The 17,235-nt window shown below is 43.0% G+C and overlaps 1 protein-coding gene across 8 annotated transcripts in view; it reads right to left on the bottom strand.

Moving 5' to 3' along the window:
• LOC136442148 (E3 ubiquitin-protein ligase UBR4-like) overlaps positions 1–17,235 on the bottom strand; it is a 151,894-nt gene that overhangs the window by 118,438 nt on the left and 16,221 nt on the right. For 7 of the 8 annotated variants that reach the window (XM_066438816.1, XM_066438812.1, XM_066438819.1 and 4 more), the window contains 16 exons: positions 17,149–17,208; positions 16,216–16,385; positions 15,161–15,263; positions 14,596–14,736; positions 14,186–14,300; positions 12,671–12,873; positions 12,474–12,559; positions 12,038–12,117; positions 10,806–10,891; positions 10,132–10,295; positions 9,835–9,893; positions 9,155–9,272; positions 8,284–8,386; positions 7,519–7,660; positions 6,638–6,723; positions 5,836–5,976 (listed from right to left, as the gene is read on the bottom strand). In XM_066438816.1, coding sequence (XP_066294913.1) covers positions 5,836–5,976; positions 6,638–6,723; positions 7,519–7,660; positions 8,284–8,386; positions 9,155–9,272; positions 9,835–9,893; positions 10,132–10,295; positions 10,806–10,891; positions 12,038–12,117; positions 12,474–12,559; positions 12,671–12,873; positions 14,186–14,300; positions 14,596–14,736; positions 15,161–15,263; positions 16,216–16,385; positions 17,149–17,208 — 1,857 coding nt within the window. The remainder of the gene's footprint in view (positions 1–5,835; positions 5,977–6,637; positions 6,724–7,518; positions 7,661–8,283; positions 8,387–9,154; positions 9,273–9,834; positions 9,894–10,131; positions 10,296–10,805; positions 10,892–12,037; positions 12,118–12,473; positions 12,560–12,670; positions 12,874–14,185; positions 14,301–14,595; positions 14,737–15,160; positions 15,264–16,215; positions 16,386–17,148; positions 17,209–17,235) is intronic. The other variant, XM_066438817.1, reaches the window with a different exon arrangement.

Below are 17,235 nucleotides of genomic sequence, written 5' to 3'. Positions count from 1 at the left end.
CCCACAGTCTATAACACGGACATGGAGTCACCCACAGTCTACAACACAGACATAGAGTCACCCACAGTCTACAACACAGACATAGAGTCACCCACAGTCTACAACACAGACATGGAATCACCCACAGTCTACAACATAGACATAGAGTCACCCACAGTCTACAACATAGACATGGAGTCACCCACAGTCTACAACACAGACATGGAGTCACCCACAGTCTACAACAAAGACATAGAGTCACCCACAGTCTACAACACAGACATAGAGTCATCCACAGTCTACAACACAGACATAGAGTCACCCACAGTCTACAACATAGACATAGAGTCACCCACAGTCTACAACACAGACATGGAGTCATCCACAGTCTACAACACAGACATGGAGTCACCCACAGTCTACAACACAGACATGGAGTCACCCACAGTCTACAACACAGACATATAGAGTCACCCACAGTCTACAACACAGACATAGAGTCATCCACAGTCTACAACACAGACATAGAGTCAGTCACAGTCTACAACATAGACATGGAGTCACCCACAGTCTACAACACAGACATGGAGTCACCCACAGTCTACAACAAAGACATAGAGTCACCCACAGTCTACCAGACAGACATAGAGTCATCCACAGTCTACAACAAAGACATAGAGTCACCCACAGTCTACAACACAGACATGGAGTCACCCACAGTCTACAACATAGACATAGAGTCACCCACAGTCTACAACACAGACATAGAGTCACCCACAGTCTACAACATAGACATGGAGTCACCCACAGTCTACAACATAGACATAGAGTCACCCAGTCTACAACACAGACATGGAGTCATCCACAGTCTACAACACAGACATGGAGTCATCCACAGTCTACAACACAGACATGGAGTCACCCACAGTCTACAACACAGACATGGAGTCACCCACAGTCTACAACACAGACATAGAGTCACCCACAGTCTACAACACAGACATAGAGTCATCCACAGTCTACAACACAGACATAGAGTCAGTCACAGTCTACAACATAGACATGGAGTCACCCACAGTCTACAACACAGACATGGAGTCATCCACAGTCTACAACACAGACATGGAGTCACCCACAGTCTACAACACAGACATGGAGTCACCCACAGTCTACAACACAGACATATAGAGTCACCCACAGTCTACAACACAGACATAGAGTCATCCACAGTCTACAACACAGACATAGAGTCAGTCACAGTCTACAACACAGACATAGAGTCATCCACAGTCTACAACACAGACATAGAGTCACCCACAGTCTACAACATAGACATAGAGTCACCCACAGTCTACAACACAGACATGGAGTCATCCACAGTCTACAACACAGACATGGAGTCACCCACAGTCTACAACACAGACATGGAGTCACCCACAGTCTACAACACAGACATATAGAGTCACCCACAGTCTACAACACAGACATAGAGTCATCCACAGTCTACAACACAGACATAGAGTCAGTCACAGTCTACAACATAGACATGGAGTCACCCACAGTCTTCAACACAGACATGGAGTCACCCACAGTCTACAACAAAGACATAGAGTCACCCACAGTCTACCAGACAGACATAGAGTCATCCACAGTCTACAACAAAGACATAGAGTCACCCACAGTCTACAACACAGACATGGAGTCACCCACAGTCTACAACATAGACATAGAGTCACCCACAGTCTACAACACAGACATAGAGTCACCCACAGTCTACAACATAGACATGGAGTCACCCACAGTCTACAACATAGACATAGAGTCACCCAGTCTACAACACAGACATGGAGTCATCCACAGTCTACAGCACAGACATGGAGTCATCCACAGTCTACAACACAGACATGGAGTCACCCACAGTCTACAACACAGACATGGAGTCACCCACAGTCTACAACACAGACATAGAGTCACCCACAGTCTACAACACAGACATAGAGTCATCCACAGTCTACAACACAGACATAGAGTCAGTCACAGTCTACAACATAGACATGGAGTCACCCACAGTCTACAACACAGACATGGAGTCACCCACAGTCTACAACAAAGACATAGAGTCACCCACAGTCTACCACACAAACATAGAGTCATCCACAGTCTACAACAAAGACATAGAGTCACCCACAGTCTACAACACAGACATAGAGTCATCCACAGTCTACAACACAGACATAGAGTCACCCACAGTCTACAACATAGACATAGAGTCACCCACAGTCTACAACATAGACATGGAGTCACCCACAGTCTACAACACAGACATAGAGTCACCCACAGTCTACAACACAGACATGGAGTCACCCACAGTCTACAACACAGACATATAGAGTCACCCACAGTCTACAACACAGACATAGAGTCATCCACAGTCTACAACACAGACATAGAGTCAGTCACAGTCTACAACACAGACATAGAGTCATCCACAGTCTACAACACAGACATAGAGTCACCCACAGTCTACAACATAGACATAGAGTCACCCACAGTCTACAACACAGACATGGAGTCATCCACAGTCTACAACACAGACATGGAGTCACCCACAGTCTACAACACAGACATGGAGTCACCCACAGTCTACAACACAGACATATAGAGTCACCCACAGTCTACAACACAGACATAGAGTCATCCACAGTCTACAACACAGACATAGAGTCAGTCACAGTCTACAACATAGACATGGAGTCACCCACAGTCTTCAACACAGACATGGAGTCACCCACAGTCTACAACAAAGACATAGAGTCACCCACAGTCTACCAGACAGACATAGAGTCATCCACAGTCTACAACAAAGACATAGAGTCACCCACAGTCTACAACACAGACATGGAGTCACCCACAGTCTACAACATAGACATAGAGTCACCCACAGTCTACAACACAGACATAGAGTCACCCACAGTCTACAACATAGACATGGAGTCACCCACAGTCTACAACATAGACATAGAGTCACCCAGTCTACAACACAGACATGGAGTCATCCACAGTCTACAGCACAGACATGGAGTCATCCACAGTCTACAACACAGACATGGAGTCACCCACAGTCTACAACACAGACATGGAGTCACCCACAGTCTACAACACAGACATAGAGTCACCCACAGTCTACAACACAGACATAGAGTCATCCACAGTCTACAACACAGACATAGAGTCAGTCACAGTCTACAACATAGACATGGAGTCACCCACAGTCTACAACACAGACATGGAGTCACCCACAGTCTACAACAAAGACATAGAGTCACCCACAGTCTACCACACAAACATAGAGTCATCCACAGTCTACAACAAAGACATAGAGTCACCCACAGTCTACAACACAGACATAGAGTCATCCACAGTCTACAACACAGACATAGAGTCAGTCACAGTCTACAACATAGACATGGAGACACCCACAGTCTACAACACAGACATAGAGTCACCCACAGTCTACAACACAGACATAGAGTCACCCACAGTCTACAACATAGACATAGAGTCACCCACAGTCTACAACATAGACATGGAGTCACCCACAGTCTACAACACAGACATGGAGTCACCCACAGTCTACAACATAGACATGGAGTCACCCCCAGTCTACAACACAGACATAGAGTCACCCACAGTCTACAACATAGACATGGAGTCACCCACAGTTTACAACACAGACATGGAGTCACCCACAGTCTACAACACAGACATGGAGTCACCCACAGTCTACAACATAGACATAGAGTCACCCACAGTATACAACATAGACATGGAGTCACCCACAGTCTACAACACAGACATAAAGTCACCCACAGTATACAACATAGACATGGAGTCACCCACAGTCTACAACATAGACATGGAGTCACCCACAGTCTACAACACAGACATGGAGTCACCCACAGTCTACAACACAGACATGGAGTCACCCACAGTCTACAACACAGACATAGAGTCACCCACAGTATACAACATAGACATGGAGTCACCCACAGTCTACAACATAGACATGGAGTCACCCACAGTCTACAACACAGACATGGAGTCACCCACAGTCTACAACACAGACATGGAGTCACCCACAGTCTACAACACAGACATAGAGTCACCCACAGTATACAACATAGACATGGAGTCACCCACAGTCTACAACATAGACATGGAGTCACCCACAGTCTACAACAGACATGGAGTCACCCACAGTCTACAACATAGACATGGAGTCACCCACAGTCTACAACACAGACATGGAGTCACCCACAGTCTACAACAGACATGGAGTCATCCACAGTCTACAACATAGACATGGAGTCACCCACAGTCTAGAACACAGACATAGAGTCACCCACAGTCTACAACACAGACATGGAATCATCCAGTCTACAACACAGACATAGAGTCACCCACAGTCTACAACATAGACATGGAGTCACCCACAGTCTACAACATAGACATGGAGTCACCCACAGTCTACAACATAGACATGGAGTCATCCACAGTCTAGAACACAGACATAGAGTCACCCACAGTCTACAACACAGACATGGAATCATCCAGTCTACAACACAGACATAGAGTCACCCACAGTCTACAACATAGACATGGAGTCACCCACAGTCTACAACATAGACATGGAGTCACCCACAGTCTACAACATAGACATGGAGTCACCCACAGTCTACAACACAGACATGGAGTCACCCACAGTCTACAACATAGACATGGAGACACCCACAGTCTACAACATAGACATGGAGACACCCACAGTCTACAACACAGACATGGAGTCATCCACAGTCTACAACACAGACATAGAGTCACCCACAGTCTACAACACAGACATGGAGTCATCCACAGTCTACAACACAGACATGGAGTCACCCACAGTCTACAACATAGACATGGAGTCACCCACAGTCTACAATATAGACATGGAGTCACCCACAGTCTACAACATAGACATAGAGTCACCCACAGTCTACAACACAGACATGGAGTCATCCACAGTCTACAACACAGACATGGAGTCACCCACAGTCTACAACACAGACATGGAGTCACCCACAGTCTACAACACAGACATAGAGTCACCCACAGTCTACAACACAGACATAGAGTCACCCACAGTCTACAACACAGACATGGAGTCGTCCACAGTCTACAACACAGACATGGAGTCATTCACAGTCTACAACACAGACATAGAGTCACCCACAGTCTACAACACAGACATGGAGTCACCCACAGTCCACAACACAGACATGGAGTCATCCACAGTCTACAACACAGACATGGAGTCACCCACAGTCTACAACATAGACATGGAGTCACCCACAGTCTACAACACAGACATGGAGTCATCCACAGTCTACAACACAGACATGGAGTCATCCACAGTCTACAACACAGACATGGAGTCGTCCACAGTCTACAACACAGACATGGAGTCATCCACAGTCTACAACACAGACATGGAGTCACCCACAGTCTACAACATGCTGTTAGAGATGAAGTATCCAAACATTTGTCTCCAAGAACCGGAACAGAAAACATAGTCACAGTTTGTTTCTGAGAGAAGCATAAAAATGTTACAATGATAAAAAACATTCTTCCAAAGAGAAAACAATCATCATACAACACAGCATTTATTGTTGAGACACTCTGCTGTGAAGCCAATTTCCTTTTCTTTATACTGTCATTCCTAATTCACTTAAAGTAAAAGTGAAAGTCCAAGAAAAGCACATAAAAAGTGTCCTCTGATCCTACACATCTAAGAGGCAGCAGCATTAGTCCACATACCAAGTAAGACAGAGTCTTGTTGTTTCCTTCTTGCTGAATGAGACACTTTGATCCTGCTGAGAGCAGTGCAACACAGGCCATGTACAGCTGGTGATAGTCTGTCTCTACTGACGGCAGCTTACTCACCAGGCTACGCACTGCCTACAGTAGTCGCAATCAACAACAACAATCCATCAGTAGTCGCAATCAACAACAACAATCCATCAGTAGTCGCAATCAACAACAACAATCCATCAGTAGTCGCAATCAACAACAACAATCCATCAGTAGTCGCAATCAACAACAACAATCCATCAGTAGTCGCAATCAACAACAACAATCCATCAGTAGTCGCAATCAACAACAACAATCCATCAGTAGTCGCAATCAACAACAACAATCCATCAGTAGTCGCAATCAACAACAACAATCCATCAGTAGTCACAATCAACAACAACAATCAATCGGGAGCCCAGAAAGACTTGCAATAATATTGTGAAATCAATATGGCAAACTGCCAAAATCACAAGTTAACAATATAAAGAAACTAAACTTTCACATTCAATGAATTGTAGCGGTAAAGAAATTTTTCCTTAGAGTTAATTGTGTATACTATTCTAATTACAGTCAAACGTGCAGGTCTTATCTTGGTTTTCATAGTAATAATCTTTATGGCTTTTGTAGAGTGTGTTTAATCACAATCACACAAGCTGAAATTTTGATATCTGTATACCTCCACTTGCTATGTTGACAGGTTGTCAACAGGAAGAAAAAACTGAATATACGAAATCATCCCAAACAAAGTGTACTTAGTACTACTTACCATTTCATCAATGCAGGGAATGTCCTTAGTCCAGATATCTCCTGGGAGGCAATCGTAGAACTTTGGATTCAAACTGCTTCCTACATCTGCAAAATTTTAAAAAGAGTCTTGAACTCATTTTAACTCATAGTTAACATTTATCTAGTAGTCGCCACTACTGTGCAGGTTTGACTGTAGACTTACTGGGCTCCTATATTTTCCCTTCACAAACTTGTTGGTGAGGTGAGAATATGGGAGCCTGGTACATCAACTTGGATGACACTCAGGCTACTTGGGAAAGGCACTTTACACCAAATACCCCCCTCAACTCAGGTGTAAATGAGTATCTAGCTTCAAATAGGGAGGTCCAGTGTTAACTTTGAGGAGAGCCACACCTCAAGCATGTTAAAGAACCCACCACACTCATCGAAAAGAGTAGGGGTCCAACCCAGTTTGAGCGGATCAAATAAACCTGCACTCTTCAGTAAAAACCTTGTGTGTTACGCCATGAGGCGGTTTACTGGGTATGCAATGCAAATACAAACAAATGCAGACTGTAGTAAGTAGTAAACTGAAAGTAATCTTTAAACAAACTTTCCTGTCGCCGCAAGAGCCTGTTGAGGCCCAGAAATGAGAAATTAAATTTCTGAACCATATATAGTAGAATGGAACTCGTTCAAATACTGTAGGAACATCTCCACTAAATAGCTTTAAGAAATGGTTGCAGTCAGATGTGCAAAAGTAAGGTGTGACAGGCCGTTCAGTGTAATATAACCAGCTGCTGCCGCGCCGTGTGCCTGCGGAGCTGGTGTGCTACGCCGAAGGGCGGTTATACCGGCTATACAGATACAGAAAAGGACTGTTTGTCGTGTCTAGACGTTGCTGTAATCACAGCGACTTACTGGACTCCACCATATGTACATTCTTCCTGTAGTTGTTCTCACAGTCAGGGAAGGTGAACCACATCTTGGCTTTACTTTCATCATCAAGGTGTGTTGTCTTGATGACACCCCCATACTGGCCACTGAACAGATTCCGCCTCACCTACAGGTACAGGACAATACAGTGTTGGGGTTAGGGAGTTGGTACATGTACACAAGGTTTTCAAAATTGTAGCTAAAATAGCATTTAAACTCATCCTCAGACACCAGCAAAATTTCATCCTTTATTAGTTACATACAGTACATTTGTATATAGCAAGAAATTCATGGGAGAATACACCAATTGAGTTGACTATGTTGACCTGGAAGATGAAGAGCGAGTCTGACCATGGTACAGTCTGTACCCTCGTACAGGCGGTTTCAAAGGGTGAAGGGGGCTTCATGCCCTTTTCCATAAGTCAAACTCACTATGATCAAATTTTGCACAACACGTACATGTAGGCAGGTTAGAGTTAACCCTAACCCAGAATTTAGTGCTAAGTGTTGTCCCATGAAGGCCCTAGATCAAGATTTCCTTAATGAAAAAAAGGTAAAGTCCTCTGTTTTCATGTTCCCTTGCTAAATGGTTACTGATGAGGATGTCTGAGAATGAAGGAAACAAATGACACTTTTGAAGAACTTCAACCTGTGTTCTGCACTGGTATCTGATATAGAGGCTCCAGAGGAAAAACAAACAAACAATCAGAAGTACATGTTCAAACATTACAACATGTAGAAGAGATTTACCTGTTCTACAAGGTACCCGGGTACAGCAGAAAAGTTGTGAATGAAGTAATCAAACACCAACACCAGGCGAGACAGGGTCAGGGGCATGCTGGTCTGCAGGTTTCTGCTCAAAAGTACAAACAATGATGTGGTCAGTGCAATTCATTGGATCTTCTGTTTCTTCCAACAATTAGCCAACTGAAAGTTACCAAGTTTGCTCAATATACAGTACAGACTATAGACTGAGGTGGTCACAATGCATGCCCTCACTTGATAACTACCATACTACAACCGTCAGAGTGTGTTCTAGTATACTGACTGGCATGCTTACATACATATATATGCAGCTCCCATATAAATTCACCACTAATATGTAGTACATTTAACCTTGTAGTCCTGGAAGTCAAGAATTGACAACCATAATCTAACTTGTCCTTTGTTGTGACAGCTACATCATGTGATATGTACTAACATGACCCAACTAGGGTACATAATTCCGCCACCCTGAAAAGATGCATTCAAACAGATTTCCAACCGAACGCCCCCCAGTATAATGCCCCCCAGTATAATGCACTCCTGTATATCTAAACTGTGCATACCTGGGGGTGCTGCAATGGACATCTTTCAAGCCCACTGTTTTTTGTGGCAGATTTATATAACCCGGTGGATTAATGTTAATGGAGGTTACCCCCATACCAAATTGCAAAACATTCTTCAGTAGGTTCTTGAATAATGCTGTTAAACCTCAAACACAATCACAAATGCTACGGTACAGAACACATACTGCAGACTACTATGGACTAGGATGACAATAGGAGCAAAATTCTGCATTCTCCGCTTCTGAGCTGAGAGAAAAATCCTCCTGGAATAACATTGTACACTTCAGTCTTACCCGGCATTTGCTACAGCGATGAGCCCAGTGGCCGTGTGAACCAGGATCTTTCTGCGGCTGTTGCAGCTCAGGTTGTGGAACAGCATCAGAAGCAGCTGCAGATGTTCTACATTCAAATCTGAAGTACAGGTGTTACATCAGTCACAATTATGTCAAGACCACAATTCCACATGTCTGTACCGGCAGTGATAGGTTTAAAGCAGCAGAGAGAGTCAGCAGAGTCAACCTTAAAGAGACTCATTGCAACCACAAGATATCATTTCAGTAACACCTGCCTTCACTTGACCAGTAGACTTTTCATTCAAGAAAAAAAGGAAGAAATTAAATATGTACACTGATGCCATTTTGGTGCCAATCCAAACTATTCAGCTCTTTAACAGTAAATGTATCAGTGTGGATTCCTGGGATGACCTGGGGCCAGAAAAATCAACCAATCAACAGCACTGTCTTAGGTCATTCTTGGTGGACTTGCGTAATGATTGCTTTTCTGGTGACCATGGCAATGTTAGGTACATGTATGACATCACAAATAGTATGATAGAGGTTTCACTATCCTATTAAAGTCTACTATAATTACTACTTTGACACCTAGAATATCAATAATCTAAAGGAACTTGATAAATCCAGTCTTAGATGAGAAAGATGAATGCATGCTGAAAGACAGATACAGGTACACTCACCATCTGTGTCTGCAGCAGTGTCCTGGTTCATGGACTTGTTCTTCAGAGTGTCAAGAAACCTTCATGCAGAAAACAGTAAAGATGAGTCCTGTTCAAGCAATAACTTTTGAAAAACAGCAACTTTTCTAGCTTTCCTTCCCACCATTCAGTCAGTTCCTTATCTCTATGTGGGGGTCACTTGTGACGCAAGTTCATCATGTTCAAATTAGTAATCATCCCGCAGGTCGAAGGCTGATGAAATGCAAATTTACATGTATGAAAATAGTAACTACATTGTAAGGATGTGGAATTTCTGACCTCTCCCATATGTTCATGACGTCAGTATTATCAGCAGTGGGGCCCAGCTTCCTCTGCTGGAGCAGCAGGTATCGTGTCAACACGGCCAGGCAGTGGGGCCGCAGGTGCAGCGGCCAGGCCCCTGTCTCTCGTGGGGACACGCCCAGGTGGGACAGGAGATTAACCTGTACGGAACAGTTAATTACAATGATCATGTTATTGTCCAGGAAGAATCACTAACTGAAATGATGGTCAAACCAATTGACTCTTACAAAATCACAATCCAAAAGCGGGACAAGATGGAGTCAGGATATGTTAAAGCTGTATATTATGATTCTCTCCAAACTTTTTGTCAAAGATCAGAATAATGATAGAGTCTTATCATGAATCATGTTTTTTTTCTAGTGCACAAGTTAGCACCTACATTGTACAAACAATCCATGATTAGAGCTTACACCATTTGGAGGTAGCTAAGTACAAGTTAAAAATACATAGTGCAGCTGTGCAACAAAAATGTCATACTCCAATAGCATTTCTTCTGACTATAGTTACTGTTGTGATCATACTACAGATCTTGCATGGAAAGACTGACATGATTGACCAGAGTTTACATTGCATGAAAGCAGTGGTGGAAATACACAAACATGCCAGACAACTTGTGTTAGCAGCCGGTTCCACTGGATTAGATAACGTACCTGAACCGGTGCAGGGAGCACATCTGTGACCAGCAGCTGATGAAGGAACCACAGCAGGGTTGATGACAGGCCCTGCAGCCACCACGCTACACAAACATACAACACAGAGTAACAACCATCAGTACTCAGGCTACTCAAACATACAACACAGAATAACAACCATCAGTACTCAGGCTACACAAACATACAACACAGAATAACAACCATCAGTACTCAGGCTACACAAACATACAACACAGAATAACAACCATCAGTACTCAGGCTACACAAACATACAACACAGAATAACAACCATCAGTACTCAGGCTACACAAACATACAACACAGAGTAACAACCATCCGTACTCAGGCTACACAAACATACAACACAGAATAACAACAATCAGTACTCAGGCTACACAAACATACAACACAGAGTAACAACCATCAGTACTCAGGCTACACAAACATACAACACAGAGTAACAACCATCAGTACTCAGGCTACACAAACATACAACACAGAGTAACAACCACACTGTAAGTTAGCATCACTGACAGTCATCAGATTTAGCTAAAACAACAAAGATTAAGAAACTGAACCATTTTTCACACAACAGTTGAAATGTAATAACATAACCAAGGCGCCAGCTGACCGCGGGTTGGATTGCCCAGCGGTGGTGGGCCAGAGGGCTGGGACCGAGGGTGATGCGGAATACACTGTTTTATTTTTGTCATACCCACCCAAGAAAACACAACTTTCAGTACGAAATGCACCAAGGCTGTACCTGTCCAGTAACATGTGAGGGATGTGGGATGGTGTACACATGTCTGGGTAAGGCTGTACCAGTAACATGTGAGGGATGTGGGGTGGTGTCCACATGTCTGGGTAAGGCTGTACCAGTAACATGTGAGGGATGTGGGATGGTGTACACATGTCTGGGTAAGGCTGTACCAGTAACATGTGAGGGATGTGGGGTGGTGTCCACATGTCTGGGTAAGGCTGTACCAGTAACATGTGAGGGATGTGGGATGGTGTCCACATGTCTGGGTAAGCCTGTACCAGTAACATGTGAGGGATGTGGGGTGATGTCCACATGTCTGGGTAAGGCTGTACCAGTAACATGTGAGGGATGTGGGATGGTGTCCACATGTCTGGGTAAGGCTGTACCAGTAACATGTGAGGGATGTGGGGTGGTGTCCACATGTCTGGGTAAGGCTGTACAGTAACATGTAGTTTGTTCATTTTCTCACCTTCTGTATCTGTACATTCCCTGTCCAGATCTTTAATGACGATGGCTACTGCCGCCATTTGTTGGTCAGACAGTGATGCACTAAGAATTAAAGAAAAAGGTACATGTAGTCAACATGTTAGGGTTTGTGTGTGTCTCAAAAGAGAATTATTGAAGCAGAACAAAACTGTACAGAACAATAGTTGAATAATAAATTGAGAGTATACCTTGTGGAAGTGTGGTTTCAGATGAAATATAAAAGGAACTTTTTATGCACATTTGATGCATATCAAGTCGTGTTAACATAATTTCCTTCCTGAATTTGACAGCCTCAGAAACAAGACAACAACGGGACTCTTCTCTCTACCGGGACTGGTAGACTACAGAGTTTCCTATGAAGGACTAGTTTTTTCTAACTCTCACTAGTAGAGTTGGCTGTTCAGGGTTCCCAGTCTTACCTGAAGTACTGTTTGGCAGGGAGGCAGGTGGAGTTGACCAGGTAGGTAGTGATGAAGGTCAGAACTTCTGTAGCCAAGGCCAGCAACTAAAATAAGACTTCAACAAGTCAGTACAGCATTATTATTGTAATGTATCCTGAATAACAACATGGCACTTCTACAGGACGTACATGTAATACAGACCAAACTCTACTCACAGTTTCTGGATCACTTCTGTCTGTCAGTTTGACAGCATCCAGACTGGCCACGCCCTTCAGCTCTTGTCTCCTAGGCGCACCGTCAGGGACTGGGGAGGGGACTGTTGTATCCTGAGCTGGGTCGTCCTCTTGTTGTGGGGAGATGGTCTCTTCAAACCAGTGACCAAGAATCAGCTCACTGTCATCATCGTCTTCCTCATCTTCTGAAACATTGCCAGATAACCAGAATTATGGGGAGAAGTGTGCTGAAACATTGCCAGATAACCAGAATTATGGGGAGAAGTGTGCTGAAACATTGCCAGATAACCAGAATTATGGGGAGAAGTGTGCTGAAACATTGCCAGATAAGCAGAATTATGGGGAGAAGTGTGCTGAAACATTGCCAGATAAGCAGAATTATGGGGAGAAGTGTGCTGAAACATGGCCAGATAACCAGAATTATGGGGAGAAGTGTGCTGAAACATTGCCAGATAAGCAGAATTATGGGGAGAAGTGTGCTGAAACATGGCCAGATAACCAGAATTATGGGGAGAAGTGTGCTGAAACATTGCCAGATAACCAGAATTATGGGGAGAAGTGTGCTGAAACATTGCCAGATAAGCAGAATTATGGGGAGAAGTGTGCTGAAACATTGCCAGATAACCAGAATTATGGGGAGAAGTGTGCTGAAACATTGCCAGATAAGCAGAATTATGGGGAGAAGTGTGCTGAAACATTGCCAGATAACCAGAATTATGGGGAGAAGTGTGCTGAAACATTGCCAGATAACCAGAATTATGGGGAGAAGCGTGCTGAAGCATTGCCAGATAACCAGAATTATGGGGAGAAGTGTGCTGAAACATTGCCAGATAAGCAGAATTATGGGGAGAAGTGTGCTGAAACATTGCCAGATAACCAGAATTATGGGGAGAAGTGTGCTGAAACATTGCCAGATAAGCAGAATTATGGGGAGAAGTGTGCTGAAACATTGCCAGATAACCAGAATTATGGGGAGAAGTGTGCTGAAACATTGCCAGATAACCAGAATTATGGGGAGAAGTGTGCTGAAACATTGCCAGATAACCAGAATTATGGGGAGAAGTGTGCTGACGGTCATTTTTGTAATTAAATTAGGCCACAGCAAGTAGGTCTTATGGATGACATCCTCTGTAAGTCTAATGCGAACGTGCGAAAAAGTGCAACAAGATGCATACATTTTCAAATCAACAGTCTCACCATAAACCTTGTAAGTCAATCATGGCACATACAGTAATCCCAACTTGCAGATTTTGGTGTAAAATGGACTTATGTTAAGTTTAACATAATCATACTGTAGATAAGAGGGGAGATATCCATGTACATCATGTATATTAATAATATTGGACAGTATTCTCATGTTGTAACACCGTTTCAAGATACTGTACATATTTGGTCAAAAAGAATATATTTAGATGTATCTTTCCTTAAAGGAGGTGACAAATGATAACAAATGGAGGTGCTCAGGCTGCTGGATCTACCATGTTCATGTTCATGTACCTTCACTGCTCTGCTCTGAGCTGCTGAAATCATCTTCATAGAAGGTGTTGGAATCTGAGCTCCCCACTGGCTCCGAACTTAACGATCCTTTCCTTTGCCGCTGTAGGACACAGGCCTAAATGGAAATAACATTTACCGGCAAGTCAGTCCATAATAATACAATTCAGCCCCCTAAAAACTATTATGGCTTTACATTGTCCATACTAGCCTAATACACATAACGTACTGCCTTCCAGTTTCTACAACAATCTATTGAGGCATTGTCAATCATGGCTATTGTCATTAAAAGGCAGTTTCAGGCTGTCATCATCTGTCGCCATGAAATGTGATATCCAGGCAAATTTTCAAAACTGCATTAAAGTGATGTGTTGGAAGCCACAGCTAGGGTCAGAAGAAAGTTGGTTCCATACCTTTTTGTAAGCTGATGTGAAGATATGGAAGAGGAGTGAGACCATGGGGACATGGTCAGTCAGGACCTGAATCCTCTCCCAGGCACTGTACCTGCTGTGGATGTCCACCTTCTGGGACTGCCTGGACTGGTTGGTTGTCATCTGCAAAGTCAACAAACATGTCTTCATTCAGTGCAGGTAAATTCTGTTTAAAAATGTACTACAACAAGTACAAGGGCAAACCAGGCAGGTTTGAATTCCCTCCCTTTCTTGGACAGATGACAAGAGCAATGTGTGCAGGGACAGAAATGTCTGGATACAGTCTAACTTGTTCTTCAACATTACCAGACTAGGGACAGAAATGTCTGGATACAGTCTAACTTGTTCTTCAACATTACCAGACTAGAGACAGAAATGTCTGGATACAGTCTAACTTGTTCTTCAACATTACCAGACTAGGGACAGAAATGTCTGGATACAGTCTAACTTGTTCTTCAACATTACCAGACTATGGACAGAAATGTCTGGATACAGTCTAACTTGTTCTTCAACATTACCAAACCACTTGATACCAAGAGTTGCTTACCTGACTCTGGTACTCGAGGTGGAAGTCATCAAACAGACTCTTCAGCTGAGATAAACCATGGGAAGCCAGGGCAACAATCAGACCATCCATCCCAGTCTGGTATCTGTGTGGAGGGGAACATCAATGTCTGTAGGACATACTAACATGTAAAATCAGACCATATGCACCAAAATACAACGTTTTCTGATTATAAAAGAAATTCATTGCGCAATAATTGCAACAGGTACAATGTGTGGCAACTTGTACATACATGAAGTACATGAAGATTGAACTAATTCTAATATCTAACTATTATGACTGACAGTGTGCAATAATGATCGTACCATTAACACACATGGACACCCTTCTCCAGTGTTACTGAACATCGCACACTTCATCAAAAATCTTTCTTCCTACTCCAGAGTTCTGTTGCAATGTAGTCCAATTATGCATTGATTGTATGTGAAATCACAGTGAACAACAAGTCTGGAAATTAAACTTGCACCACTCTTGGCGATGTATGTGCGTGTGTTCTTGTGTTTCTGACCTACTTTGCCAACCTTAACTCAAGGAGCTAAAAGGGATGAATTGTGATATTTGGTGTATGGGTAGATTATGGAAAGAGCAAGGTCATCTTTAATTTGGGGCCTCCTGGCAGCTTCCCCTGGTACTGCAGAGAAACGTCCTGCTTTTGCAACTTTTTCTTAACAAGTTTACTCAGTGCAAGGCCACATGGATCACTTCAGAGTCTGTTCTATACATGCTCTGGTCTTGACTACTTTGTAAATTGTAATGTATTCTAAGGCCTATATTTCTACTGTCCCCCAGAAAACTTTCCTAGGGCAACAGCTTACTTGTCAGGAAACTTAATGAAAAGAAATCAAAGAAATTCACATCAATCTCAGATAATGTAAACATGTGCATTAAAAGTGTGACGAGGCTGTTGAGGCAGACTGATACAAGAAGCCTTCCCTGCCTGAACAACATTTCATCAACATATATGTCACAATCAAGCAATGGGGGCCCAAACTAAGACAGAAAATAGCCTATCTTTCACCAACTTGATGAGGAATTACCCTTTGCCCGAGAGCGGGCGTGTTGCTGTTGCCTTGGTGGTGACATCACTCCTCCTGGCTGTTACGGGGTCCTTAGTCTTCTCCACCACGGCTGCCGACGACAGACCCATCACCGTGTGCAGGGCTCCCAGAATGCACCATGCCTCCAGCAGCCGGATATTCTGAACCATCTACAGGCACACATATCAAATCAGCTTTTGAAAACTGACAATAACAATGGCTGTACAATACTCCTAAGAACATTCCCAAGGACTGTAGATGGTCTACCAAACCTGTATATTCCAAACCTGAAAAATGCATAGATTTAACAAAAACTTTTTAATTGGATTCTGTGGATAACACAAAACCAACATTCTGAACAATTATAACATTACGTACATGAAGGTCTAATTATATCTGCCATCTATACCAAGATTCACAGCTTATGCCGCTATTTAACATTTCATATCAGCTGCCAAAATTGTTCTTCATGACTTTTGATAATCAAGATATTAGAATACGCCAATCCTATTTTTCTACACCAAGTATAAAAGACATGTCACATGTTGGTTCTCTGATTTTCTCTGAAAAAAATATTATGAGACGAGAAGAAAAAAAAGGAAACATTTTGTGCATGGGGCGAGACTGTGGTTGACTACTATCATTTATTCTGCAGCAGGTGCATGTACAGGTCACTCTAGTAGGTGGTGGTTAATGAAAAAGCGATAAACCAGGAAGTTTGATCTATGTCTTATTCGTCCATGAAAAAAAACATTGACTGTCACAACATTACAAGTATACAAGAATTCAAAGAAATACATGTATGTAGGTAGGTAGGGAGGTAAGCATTCATCAGTCCAAAATAAGTATACAGCTTATTCATAATAAGTCGACTAACAACCTTCAAGACTACAATTCTTTTACACATTCAAATACATTACATTTTGTACTTACCATTCCATTGGCTCGTACTGAACTTTGAAGCAATGCTGACAGGGAGTCAAATACATCTAACTGGAAAGGTAAACACAAAATAAAATC

This window comes from Branchiostoma lanceolatum, chromosome 9, assembly GCF_035083965.1.
Source record: "Branchiostoma lanceolatum isolate klBraLanc5 chromosome 9, klBraLanc5.hap2, whole genome shotgun sequence".
NCBI classification, from domain to species: Eukaryota; Metazoa; Chordata; class Leptocardii; order Amphioxiformes; family Branchiostomatidae; genus Branchiostoma; species Branchiostoma lanceolatum.
This window is presented reverse-complemented; position numbering and strand designations above follow the sequence as displayed.